The following is a 20,737-nucleotide window of genomic DNA, read 5'->3' as shown; positions in this document are numbered from 1 at the left end:
TAGAAAATTTAGACATTAAAGAGATAGGAGAATATACCAATGCATTTGAAATTTTGGATCAAATAAACATATTCCTTGAAAAACACAATCTAATGAGACTGAATGTGAAGAAATAGAAAACCTGATTGGTTCTGTGTCTACTAAAGACATCGAATCTGAAATGGAAACTCATCCCACAGGAAACCTCAAGGCCAGAGGCCTCGACATTTCAGGAGGAAGCAGCTCAGTAGGAAGCAGCGTCCCTGTTATGCTAATCCTTCTAGAGAACAGAACAAGAAAGAAGCTTTACAGCTTTTTTATGAGCCCAGCAAAATCTTGATACCAAAACCTAACAAAGGCATCACAAGAAATAAAAATTTAGGTCATTCTGTTTCATGAAAATAAATTCAAACCTTTCAAACAAAGTATTAACAGAGCAAATCTAGCAATATATGAAACTGATAAGACACGATGACTAGTTGGGTTTATTTTTGGAATGCATGGTTTATTTAACATTTGAAAACCATTGTCATTCAGTTTAGTAGCAATGCAAAAAAAGCATATGTTATGTTAATGGATGCTGAAAATTTTGATTAAACCCAGTACCCATTCATGCTGAAAACTCTCCCCAAACTCTAGGACTCGAAGGGAACTACCTTAATCTAGTAGAGAATATCTGCAGAAAACATACTTAGTGGTGAAATATTGAAAGTTTTTTCTCTTTAGAGTGAATCAGGGAGCTTTCTTCCCCAGTTCTGTTACATTAGAGAGCCTTGCCAATGGAATAAATCAGAAGAAAGAAATACAAAGCACAGGATTTGAAAGAAAGAAAGAAACCTATTACGATGGGCAGATGACATAATTGTGTGGAAAATCCAGAAGAATCTACAGACCAGCAATTAGAATTAATAAGCAGATTTAAAAGTATCGAAATACAAAGTCAACATATAAAAACAAAATGTATAAGACCATAACGTAAAAGTAACTCCCAAATTTTTAATTTTACACTAACATCAAAGAAAAACATGAACTAATTAGTAAAAAGCAAAAGTTGTACAAATTCTCTGCATTGTAAGCCACAAAACAGTACTGAAGGACATTAAAGGAGACCTACGTGAATGGAGAGAGGTGCTGCGTTCACGAGGCAAAAGAAGACTCAGTATCTGAAGATGTCAGTGGTCCTGAGACTTACCTTACACCGTCAGGGCAATCCCAGCAGCATCCCAGCATCAGTGCTGGGGAAGGGAGCAGCAAGAGGGAAGGAACTTGCGCAACACGGACAGACCTCCCAAAGCCAGAGACAGAAGTAAATACACTGTCTGATTCATTTTTACAGAAAGAAAAGCAAGTCCTGCCTGGGGATTGAGAAGTTAGTGCCTGGCTTTGCGGGCAGCAGACAGCGTGAGGAGCGGGCAGAGGAGTCTTTGTTCTTTAATCTGGTGTTGACCACACTGTTGGTTTGTGAACACTCAAGTGGTACACACAGGATTTGTGCTTTGGGGCAATGATATACTTTATTTAAAATTTACTTCATAACAGACAAGCAGTTGTGAAGAGATGAACAGAAAGTGATTCCCTTTCAGAAAAGTCTACCAAGTCGGAGAATTGCCCCCAGCATCCTCTGAGAAAACATATAGCATCTGTGTTAACGCAGATTGTCCGCTAGTTCAGCTTACACCAACTGAGCAGTCACTGTGGAGTGTGCTGAGCAGGGAACCAGGTTGCAGGTGTAGATAAGGAGCGTCTACAGGGACGGTGCCAACAGCAGCTCTGAGCACCTGCCATCTGTGAGGAGGGTGGGACTTGGGGCGGGCTGGGGCTGGGCTGGGCGGAGTGGGCAAGTGGTAGTTGTAGTTTGCAAAGAGAAAATGGCATTCGAGACGAGAGCTGTGCAGCAAAACCCTCCATAAAAAGGGAAATGTTCTGTGTCTGTGCTGACCAGTACGCTGGCCGCTCAACACGTGTGGCTACTGAGTACTTGAAACGTGGCAAGGGCATCTGAGAAGCTGAATGTTTCATTGACTCAATTAGAATTCAGATCCCATATGTGGCTCCCGTGTTGACCAGTGGGTGCTGGAGCAACAGTACAGGCTGTGCAGAAGTGCCAGGGCTCAGCACATCTGAGAAGCGGAAGGATGGCAACAAGGTGCTTTGTGATGAGACTGAAAGTAAGACGGGAGCAGAGCTGGTCACTGGAGCTGCTGTAGGAAATAGCTTCTCTCCAACGTGCCCTTTTAGGCAGGACCAGCTCAGCCCTACCTGCTTGTTTAGTTTTTGTTCTTTCTAAAGGATGAGTATCTTTTAGGATATTTTTTTAGAATATGCTATACAACGAAAACATTTTGATTAAAGCGTAGATTAATTCTGAGATACTCCTATATTTGGAGTTGGAGGTAATAAAATCTCTAAGATAATCTCAGTTCATGATGTTTCTTAAAATGATTATCAAGCTTCTTTTATTTTAATAAGGAAGCCTTACTCATAAAGGGGCTAAAACATCTGTCACTTTTTCCCTAATTTATTTCAGTTAAAATAGCTCTTGGAGGCCTGGCGTGGTGGCTCACGCCTGTAATCCTAGCACTTTGGGAGGCCGAGGCGGGCGGATTGCTCGAGGTCAGGAGTTCGAAACCAGCCTGAGCAAGAGTGAGACCCCGTCTCTACTATAAATAGAAATTAATTGGCCAACTAATATATATATAGAAAAAATTGGCCGGGCATGGTGGTGCATGCCTGTAGTCCCAGCTACTCGGGAGGCTGAGGCAGGAGGATTGCTTGAGCCCTGGAGTTTGAGGTTGCTGTGAGCTAGGCTGACACCACGGCAATCACTCTAGCTTGGGCAACAAAGTGAGACTCTATCTCCAAAAAAAAAAAAAAAAAAATAGCTCTTGGTTAACTTGAGCATCATAAACCAGAAAATGACTGATTCAGTTGCACTCACCCTGTTCAGGGAATCACCTGGATTCTTACTAGATGTCACTGCGCTTTGCGAGAGGCCAGTGCGGCCAGGAGTTCCAGAAACAGTCTTGTGCAGTTCCTTGCTGAACGTGGGAAGTCTCTGGAACCTTAGGGCTGCCTCTCCATCCAGAAACAGTGAGAGTGCTGGACGCTGAGGCAGATGTGACAATGAGAAGAAATACTTCATATTAGCATGACATTCTTAACTTGAAAAATTATCAGCCTATTGACCCAATGAGATACATAAGCCATTTTATTCTTAAATAAGTATTCATTTAAAATGAGATTTTTAACAATTAATACTCATGATTAGAGCAGTTAAGCATGACTTTTTAAAATACAGTGAAATCATCATTATATACAACGATACTCTCCTGACTTCCCTTCCTGTCCCTTTGCCTTTGAAGAAGGTTTTTAGAAGAGCACAAACCAAGGAGTGCATGATCTTGTGGGTGTTGTCCTAGTGGACCACAGTGTTGACGGGCTAAAGGGACCTTCTGTCCACAGCCCAGAGGGTCCTGGGGCAAGAGACACTGCGTGCCCATGTGCTTGGGGCAGGCTCGAGTGAACGTGGTGGGCGGGTTTCAGGCGATGAGTGAAGAGGAGCTCAGTGAAGAGGGGCCCCTCGAATTCCCCACTGCACCGTTCCCAAGGCCTCCCATAATCTGCAGAGCTCCTGACACTTGGCTTTGTTGGAGACGGCCACGGTCCTGTTGACCAGTCTCTGAGCGGAGTTAAGATCGTGTTGCTGACTCACACGGTGTGTGACTCCTGTTCGCACTGTCTGTGTGTCTCCCACAGCCCGATTATGTCAACTCCAGAGCCGTGCAGCTGGGCTCCCTCCTGGTCCGCGGCCTCACCATGCTGGTCCTGGTCAACAGTGCCTGTGGCTGCCCCTGGAATACGAGCGAGTTCATGCCCTGGAACGTGTTTGACGGGAAGCTTTTCCATCAGAAGTACCTGCAGTCTGAAAAGGGCTACAGTGTGGAAGCGCTTTTAGAACAAAATGTGAGTTCACAGACGTGCTCGGCACAGACAGCCCTGTAGCCCCCAGCTTCAAAAATGTACACAGGTAACATTAAGACTGCTATTAAATTTCTCAAATTACTATTCTTCAGGTACAGGATTGTATTAGTTCATAAGACCAGAAATACGTGATTGGAAGCCTTAGGCTTCAATGCCAGAATATCTAGTGCAGGCTGAGCACCTCTTATCCAAAGTGCTTTGGGCCAGAAGTGTTTTGGACTTTGCTTCAGATTTTGGAATATTTGCATAAACAGTTAACCCTGAGCAGCACGGGGGTTAGGCATACCAACCCCTTTTGTGCAGTTGAAAATCCTTGTGTCACCTTTGACTCCCCAAACCTTAACTGACAGCCTACTGTTGACTAGAAGCCTCACTGATAATATAAACAGTCGGTTAACATGCTTTGAGCATGTATTATACATACTATACTCTTACAATAAAGTTAGCTAGAGAAAAGAAAATCATCAGTAGGAGGAGATGTATTTACTACTCATTATGTGGAAGTGGGTCATCCACTCTAAAAGTCTTCATCCTCATTGTCTTCACGTGGAGTGAGCTGAGGGGGAGGAAGGGGGAAGAGGAAGGGTTGGACTCCCTGCTGCGGGTGGCAGATGTGGAAGGAAATCCACATGTAAGTGGACTCATCAGTTCAAACCCGTGTGTTCAAGGGTCAGCTGTACCTGCATGATGAGAGAGCTTGGGGATGCCACCCAGGGTTAAACCCACAGTTTCTTTGTGTTCCATAGACACCTTAGCCTGAAGGGAATTTTCTACAGTATTTTCAATAATTTTGTGCATGAAATAAAGTTTTGACTGTGCGTACAACCCATCACATGAGGTCAGGTATGGAATTTTCCACTAGTGAATTTATATAAGTGGTCTACAATTTTCAGATTTTGGATTTTTAGATTAGGGGTGCTAACCTGAAGCTTTCGCCAAAATACTTAACAAGGGTTTGAAACCCCAACACTCCTGCATGGGCAGGGTGAGTAGCACCCAGCTCAGCCTAGGACGTTCTTAGTTTTTGAGTGCTTTCGCCCCTAGGGAGGAGAGCGAGTGCTCCCACAAACAGGAGACTGGCCTGGGGGGAGAGTTAGGACCTACTACTGGGAAAATCCCAAAGGCTGCCAGTGGAGCTGGGACGCCAGCTGCTGCTCCAGCTCCGTAAATACATTGCTGCATGATTCCTGGAAGGTTTCCACATGAGGCCTCCAGCCAAGCCCATTTGCAGTGTGTTTTAGTTCACATCCCTGTGTGGCAGGAGAGAGCACCCTGGCCTGTCAGGTCCAGCACTCAGAGCTTCCATCCCGGACAGAACACGTTTGGTGATGTGTCGCCATCACTGGTTCTCACCAGGAAGAAAGTTCCAGAGTGTCCTAGGACTGTCATTTGGGAACTTAGAAAGAAGCAGCCCGCGTTATGTACAGAAAGTAAGAAGAATAAGAGGGATAATACTCTCCAGGTTTGCGTATTCCTGTAGACAGGGTGGGCATGGCCTTGTCGGGCTGTGGACTGTCAGTCAGTAGTAGACAGTCGGCAATAAACAGTTGTCAGCGGAGATCACCACCTTTCTGTGTTTGATCTCTTGACCAAATACGAAGTGATGACAGGATCATACTGGTAGTTAAAATATTAATGATTATGGAGTAGAGTATCCAGCAGTAAAACAGGGTGCTAGAAGGAGAGATCGGATGGACCATTTTTCAGTCTTCTGCTGTTGTTGTGATGTGGCATTTCCATTGAATATGTTCTCACAGCTAAGAATTGAAATAATAAGATATATTAAATGCGTAGGGTTTTTTAGATAAGATTGTATGGTAATTGCCTAAATTGTCACAGTGGGGCTTGAGGATTCTTTCTTGGAAATGACATTTACCCTACAGAAGACAGAAGCCAGCATAGCTGCTTGATGTGACTTTTCTAGGCAGTTCAGGAGGATATCAGTGGTTAAGGCCCTCTGTGAGGCGATCCTCTTTGAGGGACACGGTGCAGCCTCCACACGCAGGGCCATGTACCGCAGGCTCCCCCACGCCACAACTGCCCCTGCTCTGCGCCGTCTGGACCCTGCGCGTCTCATTTGCATCTGCTCTGTTTGCAGAGATCTCGGCTCACCAAATTCCACAACCTGAAAGCAGTCGTCTGCAAGGCCTGCGTGAAGGAGAACAGACGCATCGTGGCCCGGGCGCACTGGGGCACACACCATGCAGGTGGGCGGGCGCTTTGCTCATGAGAGTGTGAACATTCTGGGGGCCCCACAACATAGTCCTCGATTGCTTCTTGAGTTTTCTTGGTTAAAGAATTCCAAGAAAAGGCTGATGAAATTGGAAGAAAAGAATTCTGGTTTGAATTCTGGTCCCATCAGGAAAAAAATTCTCAGAATGGATTCCCCAAAGTACAGGAGCCACCTGGGTCATGTTTATTTGACAAAAGTTTAGGGTTGTTTTTGTTTTTGTTTTTCTGATAGTAAAAGTATATTCAGAGAATTTAGAGTATAAAGAAAATAATTGAAAAGGAAATATAAATAATCTTTAATTCTGTGCCCTGAAGCTGACAGGCACTGACAGATAAGGCGTGAGTAGCATTTGCAGTGCTTCGTGTCACGGGCACCTCTTGTTCTCTGCAGATGGGCAGCTGCCTTGCCCCTCAGCACCTGACTGAGGGCCGGGTCAGAGCTGTGTCACTGCAGTTCTTCTTGAGCAGTGGCTGCAGAGTCTCCACCACACGATGGTCCCCACAGTTCTCCTAGTGCAGTTCTTGAGCAGTGGCTGCAGGGTCTCCACCACACGATGGTCCCCACTTCCCTGACAGTTCTCCTAGTGCGGTTCTTCTTGAGCAGTGGCTGCAGGGTCTCCACCACATGATGGTCTGCACTTCCCTGACAGTTCTCCCAGTGCAGTTCTTCTTGAGCAGTGGCTGCAGGGTCTCCACCACACGGTGGTCTGCACTTCCCTGACAGTTCTCCTAGTGCGGTTCTTCTTGAGTAGTGGCTGCAGAGTCTCCACCACGCCGTGGTCCACACTTCCCTGACAGTTCTCCTAGTGCAGTTCTTCTTGAGTAGTGGCTGCAGAGTCTCCACCACACGATGGTCCCCACAGTTCTCCTAGTGCAGTTCTTCTTGAGCAGTGGCTGCAGAGTCTCCACCACACGATGGTCCGCACTTCCCTGACAGTTCTCCTAGTGCAGTTCTTCTTGAGCAATGAATGGCTGCAGAGTCTCCACCACACAATGGTCCGCACTTCCCTGACAGTTCTCCTAGTGCGGTTCTTCTTGAGCAATGAATGGCTGCAGAGTCTCCACCATGCAATGGTCCTCTCTTCCTTGACAGTTTTCCTGTTTTGAGCTTTGAAGATATTTCCATTTTTCTCATTACTCCTCATGCTTTTGTGTACATTATTTCCTTAAAATAGAGTATCATAGTTTGCAGTATTATGGACCCAAATGTAATCGACTTCAGGTAAATCATCAGTTAATTCCTTCTCCAGCAGTGATCAAGAGTTTCTGTTTTGTGGTACCCTTGATATTATTTAAAAGTGTGTTTTGGGGGCAGGGGTTGGAGATAGAGTTTTGCTCTGTCAGCCAGGCTGAAGCACAGTGGTGTGTAATCATAGCTCGCTGCAGTCTCAAACTCCTGGGCTCAAGCAAGCCTTCTGCCCCAGCCTCCCGAGTAGCTGGGACTATAGGCGTGCACCACCAAGCCTGGCTAATTTTTTCTATTTTTTATAGAGATTGGGTCTTGCTATGTTGCCCAGGCTGGCTGAAGCAATCTTTCCTCCTCAGCCTCCCAAAGTGCTGGAATTACAGGCATGAACCACTGTGCCCAGCTTGGTTTTTGAAGCTAATTTGATAGATGAATATTGTATCTCATTAATTGGATGCTTCTTTGTTTATCTATGAAGTTGGGCATCTTACTCATTTCCTTATTTCTTTTAATTATTTTCTCATGTCCTCTTCTGGTTCGTGTCTGTACCTTTAACTGTAACAGCCCTATTGTTTTTCTTGATGGAATAAGAGAACTTGCCCCAAACTCCTACCTACACAGACCATCTCAAGGAGTCTCAGTTGGTGTCAGCTGTGCACATTTCATTCTCAGTGGCTCTGAGCTGTCAGGGCCACCTTGGGTGTATCCCAGTCACACCTTTAAAGGAGCACAGTGAGCCAGAGGAAGGCTGCTTTCTCCCCACTTCCCAGTCCTTTTCTCCGTATTTTACCTGTCTCCTACCAACTGTAGGTAAACAGAATGAGACCCCAGAGCAACGTGTATTCATGCAAAATAAATGTACAACATTCTCTCTACATTGCCTGTTCCCTTAATTGGTTGGCAATTGGTACCCAGAAGTCTGTACTGTACTCACAGTGCTCCAGGGTTCCCACTCCCGATCGAGATTGCCAGTGGGGCTGCAACAGGTGCCTTGGGGGTCCCACTCCCAATAGAGATTGCCAGTGGGGCCGTGACAGGTGCCCTGGGGGTCCGACTCCCGATCGAGATTGCCAGTGGGGCCGTGACAGGTGTCTAAGAAACTTGCAGGAGCTGGATGCAGGCTGTTTGCGTTGGCAACGTCACTGTGTTTGCATGTCTAAACTACTCTTTCTGAGCTTCAGAGGGCCTGAGAGTTGTCTGTGTGACAATTTTGTTTTGAGCACTAAAGGTGGCCCACGTGTTCACCTTAGTCTTGCCTGTTTGTTTAATGCAATAGTGCAGTTACTCATAATCTTTACAGAAACTAATTTGACTACTTGGTATACTGTCCTATTATTCCAAGTTAATGAGGAAAACTACATTTTAAGAGATAGGATCATTTACATGACTTGGAAACTGTTCCCTTTTTGTCGCCAGGGTCATTGTGTTCTCTACAAACCCAGCTTCAGGCCAGGCGGGGCAGCCCTCCCTTTGCTGAGGGGACCTTCAGCCCCACACGCCTCCCCCAGCACCAAGCAGGTTCTTAGTGGCAGAGCTTGGGTTGGAGCCTTGGGCCGCTTGGCCCCGGCCCGTGTCTGTGCTGGCACTGTCCTTCACCTCCCGTGCTGGGACAAGGCGGGTGCCACAGTCCTGACTGGGCTGTCGCCTGCTCCCCGGTAGTGGTGTCTGTCCCCAAGCTGACAGCTGTGAGCCCTAGCTCCTCAGGGCACGAGGCCGGTGACTCCACATGTGGGCACAGCACCGTGCTGGCGAGGGACCAAATGTTATACGTGAGCTTGTGCCGGCCCTAAGGGGCCAAGAGATGAGCCCGTGTGTGTTCCCTGGCCAGCCAGGATGGGCACGTCATTAGCGCTGTGCACAGGCAGCTCAGAGATGAGGGCAGCCGTCAAGAAGGGCGGGAGCCCCACAGGAGAGTCCGTGGGGTTTCCGGTTAGCTCTGGGTAAAAGCTGCAACGGGGGAAGAATCAGGGAAGTTAAGCAGGCACTAGAGAGACATTGGGAGGCTGTTGGATACCAGGCGAGAGTCTTGACTTTTTTATCAACTGTAAATTGAGGAACTTGTGAAGGTTTTTGATGTGATGTGATTAGAAGTGAGCTTTTCAGGACAGTGACTCTGCAGACAGTGTAGGGAAACAGCTGAGGAGAACGGCTCGGAGGCTGTGCGGGCCCAAAGGAGGCGGCCAGTCCCGAGGGTGACCCAGCCAGCATGTGCTGGCACAAGGCCCCGTGAGCACCCGGGACACACCCCCTTCACTCGTGATCAAAGGCCCAGGCCGCCTGTGGTCCTCATGCATGGAGCTGCCCCGGCTCCGTGTCCACGGCTGGCCCGTGGCATAGGAGGGCATCGCACCACGTGTGAGGTCACTCACCGGGGAGTGCAGCGCGCAGGGCGGCTCTGCCCAGGGACACGCCGCGGCAGGGGGGCCTTCTTTCTTGTGGAGCACTGTGGAACATTAAGATCTTTGGGAAATCACATCAGAGTTTTACTTAATCAGGCCTTGTGGTAGAGACAAACATCACAGGCGCCAGGGTCTAGGAATTTATGGAAAAGTTAGAGTTGGAAAGCGTGTTCATGAAGTTTGCGGAGAAGTAGGGAGGTGGAGCCTGGGCTTGGTCACGAAGTCCAGGAACACTGGGGCCTTTGCCCTCAGCTGCTCGGGCCTGGCCTGAGCCCTGAGGGGGGTGGGCTTGGTCCTGGGGCCCGCTGGTGCATTCACATTTCCATGCGCTCCCCTGTGGTTTTAAGGGGTGAGAAAGTTTGCAGACTGATTTCACTGGAGATCTTGCTGATGTGCTGATCACATGTTCCCACAGGGCGGTGGGGAAGACAGGGCTCCAGCTCCTACCGGATGGACTCCGGGTACAGCCGTTCTGGTCAGGGACAGCCGTGGAGAGACCAGGGACCAGGTAAGACGGCCATGGGCTCCCGCCACCTGCCCACTCAGCACTGCCTTAGCCTGTTTCTGTTGAAAACCGCCCTCCTCCGTTTCAGAAATAGGCTGTGTGTTTACAAGTAGGTAAACAGATACATGTGTTGATATGTCCAGTTTTCATTGGTTATCGAGACAATTTCCAGGCTTGAGGCTCAAGACCCAATTCTTGTAATTTACTCAGTGGAAGGCTCTCATGGAAGGTACGTGCTTATGAAAAAAAGCACAAATGACAGCGTTTTACCAGCACTAGCGTTCGAATGGTAGCACTTTGATACTTTCCATGGCCTGGATTATATACAGAAGGGGTTTACGGTGTGATGTAGAAAATAAACCTAACCTTTATTTCTTACATAGGTGACACAGACATCTGTTTTAATGGAGGTATTATGCTGGGTTTTATACATAATAATCTGCATTTTAAATACATAGAGAACCTCACATCGGTATTTAAACTCAAATTCCTTATAGTTTTGAGAGCCAAACTTCATAGACTTTGAAATTACCTAAAATTTATAATGTTATCCTTTCAAATACAAACACTATTTTATTTTTTTACTTTTACAACCTTTAAAATGCACAGAAACTTTACAAGTTACTCACATTATTATCTAAAACACAGCAAGCCTTCAGCACAGCCCGGCTGACTCTGGGTCTGTGGGCAGCCGTGGCCCTCGCGTGTGTCGTGGCAAGAGTCTGTGGGCAGCCGTGGCCCTCGCGTGTGCCGTGGCAGGAGTCTGTGGGCAACCATGGCCCTCGCGTGTGCCATAGCAAGTCTGTGGGCAGGCCGTGGCCCTCACGTGTGTCGTGGCAGGAGTCTGTGGGCAACACGGCTACTGGAGAGCTGAGCCCTCCCGTCCCGATGCCACATGTCTGACAAGTGCAGGAGTCCACCCCACTGTTCAGTGTGGAATAGTGATGAATATTTTTGAAATGCCCATCCCTGGGAGAGTGAGAAAAGCTCCATTTATGTAAATTTAGATTTATATTTGCTTTAGATGTTTCCTTGAACCAGCCTAACCTACAGCAATTTTACCAAATCCTGCCACTCACACCTGGGGCTTCCATGTGGCCTGACGGGACAGGCTCAGGGCGTCCCACCCTCCTCGGGTCTGGCACAGCGTCCACATGAGGCCCACGTCCGCTGGTGCAGTCCCTGAGAGCTACCGGAAGACCATTTCCCACTTTTGCAAGCACATTAGGATTGCTTCTCGTTTAGAAGCTGCTGTCGTTTACTGGACAAAACCACAGATGGGGACCCTGGAAATGATGAAACATTTAAAAACTTGCCTAGAACCAGATAGCAAAGCCCGGGCTGTGGGCCACGGCCTCTGCCTCGCTCAGGTGTGGCCTGCTGGTGTCATCCCCGGCATGGCGTCCCCCTTCTCTGCTCTGCGTGGGTGGCAAGCCTGCGCCTGTGCAGCCTGGAGGTACCTGTGTGCAGAGGACGCAGGGCACCGAGGTCCCCTAGCCGCACACACGGGCTGGCATGCCCCAGCTGTCAGCTCTGCCCGTCTGGCTGGCGGCAGGGGCTCAGGCTGCTCTTGCAGAGGGCGGGTTCGGGCTCCTCATCTTTGAGGACGGCAGTCCCACCTCAGTGGACTAGCTGAGGGTGTCCCCAGGAGAAAGAGGCGCGAGCACAGATGGGGTCAGGCCTGAACAGGTGGAGCTTCCTTTTCCCTCCTCGTCCTCTCCGCTCTGAGACCCCCACAAGACAGTGTTTAAGCCAAGACCTGATGGGAGGGAGAGCAGCGCCAGAGAGTGGCCGCGCGGACACTGGGCAGAGCCCGCAGGGCTGTCGTGCGGCCTTGCCTGCGGGCAGCGGCCCTAGCAGGACTCTGGGGCAGGAGTCAGACTCTGGGTGGGCAGATGTTTCGTCAGCCAGATGCTGCCAGCGCGCGCACAGCCCATCTGCACAGGTGGGACGTGGGTGCCAGTCTCGTCTGAAATGCAGGTGCTGACAGGCCAGGTGCGAGGCCACTGGGGTGGGCAGGCTTCCGGCCCCGGCTGTCCACCCTCCCTGGATGCATGCGCGGCCTGGCCCTGGTGCCAGTCCAGCAGAGCAGGCAGGAGGGCAGGGGGAAACTGGCCTCCCGCAGGCTGCCTGGCTGGGCGGAGCACGCCGTTGTGCCCAGCATCCACGGAGAAGGGCTGCTCCACCCCAGCCCCATCGTGCCGTCGGCTCTGCCCACATCCAGCCTGTGGGGTAAGGGAGGGACCCTGCGCATGGGTGGCCCCCGGGTGGCAAGAGCTCCGGGTGGGACTCTGAGGGTGCAGGTCCCCACCCTCTTGTGGAGGCAGGCGCTGGGTGGGTAGCGCACCTGCATGCTTTGGGGGCGTCGGTCCCCACCGCCGGCGTGTCACTGTGGACGCCTGTCAGTCCTCTCCCGTCACTCGTTTCCAGCCAGGAACGCTGTGGCTCTGTTTCCTCGTGGTGGGTGAGACCAGTGAACAGCAGCACTCGAGTCAGAGAGGTGGCGTCTGCGTGCCTGTCCCATGGGGCGACGCCTCCCTCGGGCCAGCGCTCGGGCAGAGGCGTTGTCGGCACTGCAGCCTCATGCCGGAGCATCTCAGCGCTGTGTCTAGCGTTTCTCTCGATGTTCATGCCGAATGGTTTTGTTTAAATAATTCTGTTGAAAAGAAAAACGTCAGTTACACCTCAGTACAGCTGTTTTTTGTCCATTACAAAGAGCAGCCAAGCACACCGCAGCCTGCCAGCGTGGCCTGCTGCGCGTGGTCGGGAGCTCCGCGCCTGCTGCCGCGGCCACCAGACTGCAGGAGGGATGCGTGGTGCCGCCTTGCCCCTTTCTGAGTGCGCCGGCGGAGATCACAGGGCGTGTGGATCCGACAAGGAGAAACCCCCCCTTGCTCTAGTAGGAAACAGTTAGGGTTCTTCACGTTCTGTTGGAGAATGTCAACACTGTCCAGAAATCTCTCCTCCTCGCAAATTAACGTGACAGAGCGGCCTTGCTTGGGGCAGAGGAGGAGCTGTCCTAGCGGTCACCACAGCAGAGCACTCGGCCGTCCCGCCGTACTGACGGCCTTGCCAGGCGCCCGGCCACCTGTGTGGCGCTCGCCAGAGCGGCAGGCCGAGGTGCCGCGGAGGGGTCTCCACAGGGCGACAGGGCACAGAGGCAGCAGCCTCCCACTGGGCCTGGCCATCGGTTCTGGAGAAGAACGGCTCTAGGGTGGGGGTGCCAGAGGCCAGGGTCCCTCTGCTGGGGTGCAGGTTCCAGGAGGGGGTCGGCTGGGGGGCGGCCAGAGGCCGGGGCGCCAGCGCAGCCGTGCCCTTCCAGGAGAGCTTGGTTCCTGTGCCTTTCTGCTTGTGGTGCGTGCTGCTGGTAGGACAGGACACACACCAGGCTGGGCACCCAACACCCAACATGCTTCGAAGTCCAGCACTCCTTGCACACTGACAGGATGCTCAAAGGAGACGCTCATTGGAGCATTTCAGATTTCAGATTTTTTGATTAGGGATGCTGAACCAGTAAGGACAATACAAATATTCCAAAATTTGAAAAGACCCCAAATCCACACCACTTCTGGCCCCGCGCGTTTCAGGCTCGGGACACTCAGCCCGTGGTCAGCCCGTGGGCTCTGCGGGTTGGGGCGCATCTCCCCAGCCCTTGCCCACCGCCCCAGTGCTCACCACAAGGGCCTCGCGTGACTCGCTCTTCTCTGCTGACACTGTGTCCGCCCCGGGACTCAGTCCTCCCAGAACTCTGGTCCCCCACACACCTTCCTGCCCGTGTTCTCGTGCGATGCCGTGTCCCCACCACAGGCCCTGGTGCGGTCCGTGACCTGCCGCGTGGAGGCTGAGGACTGGGGACTCCTCGCACGCATCACCTGTTACATTCCTGTGGGTTCTGAAGGGCCCCTGAGTGGCCCCCCCTGCACTCGGTGTGACGCCGGCTTTCTGTAGTGCGTAAATCAGGACATTCAACTGTACCCACCACTCGGCCCACACGTCATCTCTGACATGTGTTTCTCTAGGACGCCATTTATGGATGTCAGTAAAAGCCAGGCGACCAAAGTGGAGGTGCAGGTCCTGACCCAGAAAGGCGCAGGGGGCGGCGTGGGCTGTGGCCGTTGCAGGAGCCGGGCCCACTGACCCTGTCCCACAAGGGTGAGCCTGCGGCAGCTGAGCCTGAGTGGCGCAGTCTCCAGGCCACGGGGTGCGCACCCTCGTGTAAGGTGGCCCTTCTTACTGGATTTCAGGACCTCGTTGGAACTCTCGCTCCTCAGACTGGGCACCAGGCTCGGGGGAGCATGTTGTACCTCTTCTGTTCTGGTCACTGAGAAGCAGTAAAACCGTAATGACCTCAGCTAGAGCCTAAAGACAGTAAAGGCTGGCCCTACTTTGATAAATTGGTCTTCGAAGAAGGCTGCCACTGTGTTGGGGCGGGACCGCATCACGCAGTGGCGGTGCGTGTGCACGAGTGGGCTGGAAATGCCCCAGCGACCCTGAGATGTTAAATTCGGAGTCAGTATCAGATTCGAGAGTTTAGCCATGAGAGTGAGGAATTAAAAGGCTCTTGCAAGACAGCACAAGCAAGGATGTTACGCTGCATTTGCATTTTGCCTGACATGGAGAAATGTTCACAAAATGTTGCTGTGGCACAAGCATGTTTTCTAATTTCAGATATTTAGTGTGAAGTATGGGTCATACACACACACACACGGAGTCAGGCTTTTGTTGGGACTGCAGTGTGTTTTTCACATCAGGTAACCCACTTTTTTAGTTTTAATTACTGTGATTGAATTTGGGGCAGCACATTTTTTGCTGAGTCTTGCCTACCTTGAACTCCTGTGTTGGTATTTCTTAGACATATTAACATAGTTCCAGTAGAAAGTTGTCACTATTTCCAGGACAGAATTAATCGGCAAATTTTTTTGCGTTAGTAAAAAAAACTTAAAGATGCCTCATAAATGCGAGCATTCAGTTAGTACCAAAAGTGGGCAAGTTTCTAGAGCCTGGCCTGGCCCCCTTGGTGGTCAGCTTCAAAGCCGCCCTGAGAACAAAGGCAGCAAGAGTGAGAACTTTTAACCTCATCCCTGCTGTTGCTCAGCCCAGCTGTTAAGAAACGATGTGTTAAATTCCACATTCAGTAGCTACAAATGTGCCTGTGCTTTCTCAGACTGTCACTTTTCATGGTAATTCTGTGGGAGCCTGACTGTTGTAAAACCACCTCTGCTCATCTGTGATAACAAGCGTCTGGGAATCGCTGTGGCTGCAACCAGCCTCTGCCAGCGCCCAGGAGGCCAGAGGAGAGGCACAGAGGTCCCCATTCCCAACACGTTAAACGTGTATACTTCTGTATGCCAGGAGAAAACTAAGAGCGGGGAAAATTTTGAAGACAAGCGTTATATTTAGTTGTGAAAAGCTGTTACCTTTTTTACTGTTAGTTGGGGGGTTCTGCTCTGAATCTCTTCCCAAGATCCCCTGTGTATCAGAAAGTTGCCATCATGCCCCAGGCCAGGCCAGGGCAGCTCTGGGCCTGGCCGAAGAGCCACACGTGGTCTCTGCACTTGGCAAAATGTCCACTGTGCCCCAGCTGCACTTGGGCCTCTGTTTCCAGAAGTCGTCAGCCGTGGTCAACATCTGGGTGTCGTGCAGATGGCAGGGCCGTTTTGAGAGGAACGACTCTGACACTGTGTCCTCTACCAACCTCCTAATTAATTGCTTCCACTTTAACGGCATAATTATAGAACAAAATTTTAATGACGCGTGGCCACAGCTGAAAAGAGAATAAAGTTCTGTCCTCCAGCTACCGCTCAGCATGCTGCTCCTGTGTGTGCACTTAGAAATGTGCAGTGTTTTTGTTGTTTGTGTGTTTAGAGAAATTTAATTCTAAGTCTGGTTTTCATATCTATTTGGTGCAGGACACAGACCATATGAGCATGACCAGTGGAGAAGATACTAATCATCCTCCAGGTAACTTCTTCACCTGCATCTTGAGAAGAAATTAATAAAACATCTATCTTTTATAACCTAAATCTTCCATATCAATTTCCAAACTTTAGACAGAATTCAGGTGGTAAATACTACTAGCCTGGTACAGAGTTAACTTGGTTTCAAGATCAGTTTTCCTCCAGAAAGTATGGTGAGAAAAACACAGGTCTGGACCTGCAGCCCTGCCCCTGCCCTTGGCAGAGTCCCCAGGAGACGCTGCTCCAGAGAGGGCAGCTGTGGGGGCCAGGCCTGCTCAGAGAGAGGGAAGGACGCGCAGGCCAGCGCTCCTCCCACCCCTCGTGAAAAGCTGCTGTCGGCTTGTTTCCCGAGGGCGAGCCCCACTCCATGGCCCAGAACTGCCGTTGTCAGCGCCTCCTGCATTGAATTCTAGTCTTTGCATCCGTGTGGATGAGGCATAGTCGCTTTCTTTTCTCAATAAATTGCAACCTTACTGTACCCTAACACTAGACAGTGAATGTTGAATAGTCCTTTGGAAACCTGGTATCCGATGGCTACACAGGAGTCCCCCTTATCTGTGGGGGACACTTTCCAGGCCCCCCAGGGGATGCTTAAACCACGGACAACACCAAACCCTTGCACACCGTACTGATTTCCTGCATGTATATACAATACAGTTTAATGTGTAAATTAGGCACAGTACGAGTGTAACACTAGACATAGAACGGTCCTCACCCTTCCTCCTGCGTCTGTTGCCTGGTCACTGAGCTGGCTGGTGGCGTCTGCGGCCTGAACGTGCTGGACAAAGGGATGGTCACGTCCTGCGTGGAACAGAGCAGATGGAGAGATTTCAATGACTGAAAGTGGCATGCAATTTAAAACTCAAATTGTTTATTTCTGGGATTTTCTATTTAACATTTTCAGACCTCAGTTGACTGTGGGTGACTGAAGCTGTGGATAAGGGGTCTGCTGAGTAATATATCAGAAATTGTTTTCTAGTTAGAAATTCTAATCAAAAGTAAAGTCTCCAGCTATTTCTTCCCTTGGTCCCCAGAAGTGTTTCAACAGAAAAAGAAGAAACTGATTTCTCACCTTCCTGGTGGGGGAGTTACTTCTGCTGTGGGGCTCTGCGGGAGGCACGGCACAGGGCACCTGGACTCCAGGTCCGTTTCCCACGTCGTCCTGCTCGGTTCGTCTGGCCAGACCCTGGCTCACGCCTGGGCGCAGTAACCTGGGCTGGTCCGTGGTGCAGTCGGACAGGAAGCCTGTGTGCAGGACGTGTTGAGAGGAGGTGATCACAGCTGCCAAGAAGCCTCATTTATGATGCCGCTAATAAATGGCACAGTGTTCTCTATCTATGAGCATGGAAGGGCTTTTTTGAGAAACATTTAAAATGAATCCAATTTCAGAGTAATCCTTTTCATGGAAGAATTTTCAGATAACACAAGAATTGACTTTTTAAGCCCAGAATTGTGCTGAGCTCTAACTGTGGGGGAAAGAACAGCCACGGACCTGACCCCGGGAAGCGTTCTAGAGTAGGAGTTGGAAGACAGCCCTCTGCTGGGTGGCGTCTTCTCCAAACCTGGAACCCCCACCTGTGTAACAAGCCCCTGATCATAGTCACAAACCCACTCGTCTGTCTGCACTTGGTGAATCACCCTGACCAGCAGCTCAAGTGTACGTAGCTCCAGGTATCTAAAACCTTGTCTAGTTTCGACTAAAAGGACACAGCCTCCAGGTATTTGTTCATCTGCATTTCTTAGATTTGAGGTACCCTGGCCACATTTCCAGTTCCTCCATAAGGATATTTGCACATCGAGTCATTTTTCATGCAAGCCTTACAGAACCCACACTTTTTCCGTGGTTTGGAAATAGGAAAACTTTCAAAAGTGGAATTTAAAAATCTAGATATTAACTTTCTAATCCTTTTCATCTATGCTGATTTGAAACCACTGCTGCTTCTATAAGATATATTTGCTACTTGTTTGTGTAACTTTGAAATAAATTTCTCATTCCTTAGACTTAGTTCTAGGAAAATTCGTGTGTCTCTTTATAATATCCAATTTATCAATAAAATACTTGTGTTCAGTTGACAAGCTTAAGTAAGCCATTGAGTTGGTATAATCTGTATTGCATTTGAACAGCCAGAGCAGTGATTTTTTTGTGACCTCAATATTGTTATAAAAGTTATCTCTGACCTTAATATTGTTATATGTTATCTCTGAGGTCAAGTCTTCTGATGAAATTTCCATGTATCTATTTAAAAGTTAAAATAAAGCAAAATATATTAATACAATTCACATTTGAATATTCCAGACATGTCAACATCCAGTATATTGAGCTCTTTGTGACGACATCAAAGAAGACAAAGGGAAGAGAAGCCTGGGATGTCTTTGCTGTAGGTTTATAAAACAGCAGGTGCTGGTGGAGATTGCAGGATACTTTTCATTTTCCGTATTTTTGTGTTTGAAAAACTTTTTATAGTCAGAAAAAAATGTAGGGGGACCCAGAGGTTAAAAAAAGTTTATCTAACATTCTACTGGGCAGAATTCCTTACTGGCCATGCACACAGCACACAGGGTTCGACCTGCCTGCCCGTGCGCGTTGACAGGAGCAGAGCTGCCTGTCCAGAAGACTCGTGTGTTCACAGCTGTGGCCGGTGCTGCCAAATCACCGTCGGAAACTGCGGCCCTGTCCAGCCCACCCACACTGTGCGGAGATCCTTTGGTCTTAATCTTTACCCAGCTGTGATCAGAAACGGGTATTTGAGTGACTAAGCTTGCATTTTTTTCTGAATCTTAGGTTTTTTCCCCCCACACACATTTCTAGACCATTTGTATTTCTTTCTGTAAATTATTCACATCCTTGACCAAATTTTTCTTGTAATTTCTTAGTGTTGATTTGTAGGGTCCCTTCATATATGGCAGACATCATACCTTTGGTGATCATATATGTGACAAATCACTTGTCCCCATTCCTTTCCCTGGCTCCCTTGTGAGGCTGTCACGCGACATCTCCATTTCCCGGAGCCCTCACGTCCAGTCTGTCAGGGAGGAGGAGCCTGCCCAGACGTCTCCCTGCCACCGTGCGGCCTCCATTAGGACGAGCCTGCCCAGACGTCTCCCTGCCACCGTGTGGCCTCCATTCACGACTTTTGAAACTCCACCACACCGACCTTCACCCTCTCGTCCCGACAGAAACCCGGGGTGCACCCTGTACCCATGCACGTTCTTCTGTTTCCAGAGGGCTACGGTTGCTGTGGCCGCGGGGTTTCACATCAGCACACACGTTTATTGTGCTCACAGAGCGGGGAGCCGGTGCAGCGGCCCAGCTCGTCCTGCTCCGCCACATCTGGGCCTCAGCCGGGGGACCCGAAGTTGACGAAGGCTCACTCACGTGTAGCTGGTGCTGGCCCTTGGCTGGGTGCCTCAGTTTCTCTCCACATGAGCCTCCCCTTGGTCCACGTGCTGGTTTGGGCTTCTTCTCAGCATGGTAACTGGGTTCTGAACACGAGCATGCCCACAGGTAAAGAGCCAGCCAGGACCAGGACCAGAACGTCACTTGTTACAGCCCAGCCTCGAGTCACACCTCTGCTGCCACACTCTGCTCATTGGGGCAGCCAAAAAAGCCTGTCTGAGTTCAGGTGGAGATGAAGTAGACACTTCCTCTGGGTGGGGAAGGACAGGATGCCCAGAGATCCCGTGAGACCAGAAGTGTTGTGATCTCCCCATCCGTAAAACCAGCAGACACCGAATCTCTTCCTCCAGACCTGCCCTACCACTCCTCCCTGCGGTCCTCGTTCCTGGCTGTCACTCTTCCCGGTATGACTCTCGTAGCAGTGTCTGGTGACCTCGGCATGCTATAGCTTCCCCTGCCAGAGGCCTTGTTCTCCATCTTGGCCTCATCGTTACCAGTGACTATTTCCAGGGCCAGACAGTCTCGCCACACAGCTTGTGCTCTGGAACTTGGCTCTGGCCAGGCGTCACCCAGCCTGCTGGGCCAGCACTCTGCAGCTCAGTCCCTCTGTGGTCCTCACCACTTACTGCTGTGGTCCATAACTTTCTTGCATATGCTGCTCTGCCCCTGTCACATTACCGTGTCTATGTGGGAAAACCCCACACCCAGGTTAAAACCCAGCCATTTGCATTTTGAACGTGGATAGAGAAAGCTCTGCAGTCACCCTTAGAGGCCCAGCTTCAATCCAGTGAGTCCCGGGACTGCTCAGCCGTACTCTGCTCTCCCACCCCCAGATGCCCGTTTCATGTTCCCCTCTCCGCTCGATCTTGCAGCTCTTTTCCTGTCCTCAGCTACATGTGAGAACTTCACTTTCTGTAAGTTCTTTCAGCCACATTTGCTCACCTTCATCTGCATCATCACATCAGACTTCAGCAACAGATACCAAGGGAAATAGACAAATCCGCAAGAAAGGGAACGTCCACTTTTTACCTTCACACCTGGTAAGCTGACAGTGTTGGGCTAAGGCCGCCCCCCAGCTGTGGGCACGGGCCCCTCCCCTGC

General features: G+C 50.0%; 1 protein-coding gene across 7 annotated transcripts in view; it reads left to right on the top strand.

Moving 5' to 3' along the window:
* The window catches only part of FAM120B (family with sequence similarity 120 member B), a 98,154-nt gene extending 79,499 nt beyond the window's left edge, over positions 1-18,655 (top strand). For 3 of the 7 annotated variants that reach the window (XM_012782545.3, XM_076002765.1, XM_076002768.1), the window contains exons 7-10: positions 3,736-3,942; positions 6,059-6,167; positions 10,193-10,285; positions 16,192-16,299. In XM_012782545.3, the coding sequence (XP_012637999.2) occupies positions 3,736-3,942; positions 6,059-6,167; positions 10,193-10,285; positions 16,192-16,232 (450 nt within the window). In that variant the 3' untranslated portion in view covers positions 16,233-16,299. Of the gene's footprint in view, positions 1-3,735; positions 3,943-6,058; positions 6,168-10,192; positions 10,286-16,191; positions 16,300-17,273; positions 18,322-18,535 lie in introns of those variants that run through there. The other 4 variants (XM_012782541.3, XM_076002766.1, XM_076002769.1 and 1 more) reach the window with 4 other exon arrangements.
* Positions 18,656-20,737: the final 2,082 nt, after the last annotated feature.

The sequence above is a fragment of the Microcebus murinus genome, chromosome 5 (genome assembly GCF_040939455.1).
Source record: "Microcebus murinus isolate Inina chromosome 5, M.murinus_Inina_mat1.0, whole genome shotgun sequence".
In the NCBI taxonomy this organism is placed as follows: Eukaryota; Metazoa; Chordata; class Mammalia; order Primates; family Cheirogaleidae; genus Microcebus; species Microcebus murinus.
Note: the sequence above shows the minus strand (reverse complement) of the source record. Positions and strands in the feature narration are given on the sequence as shown.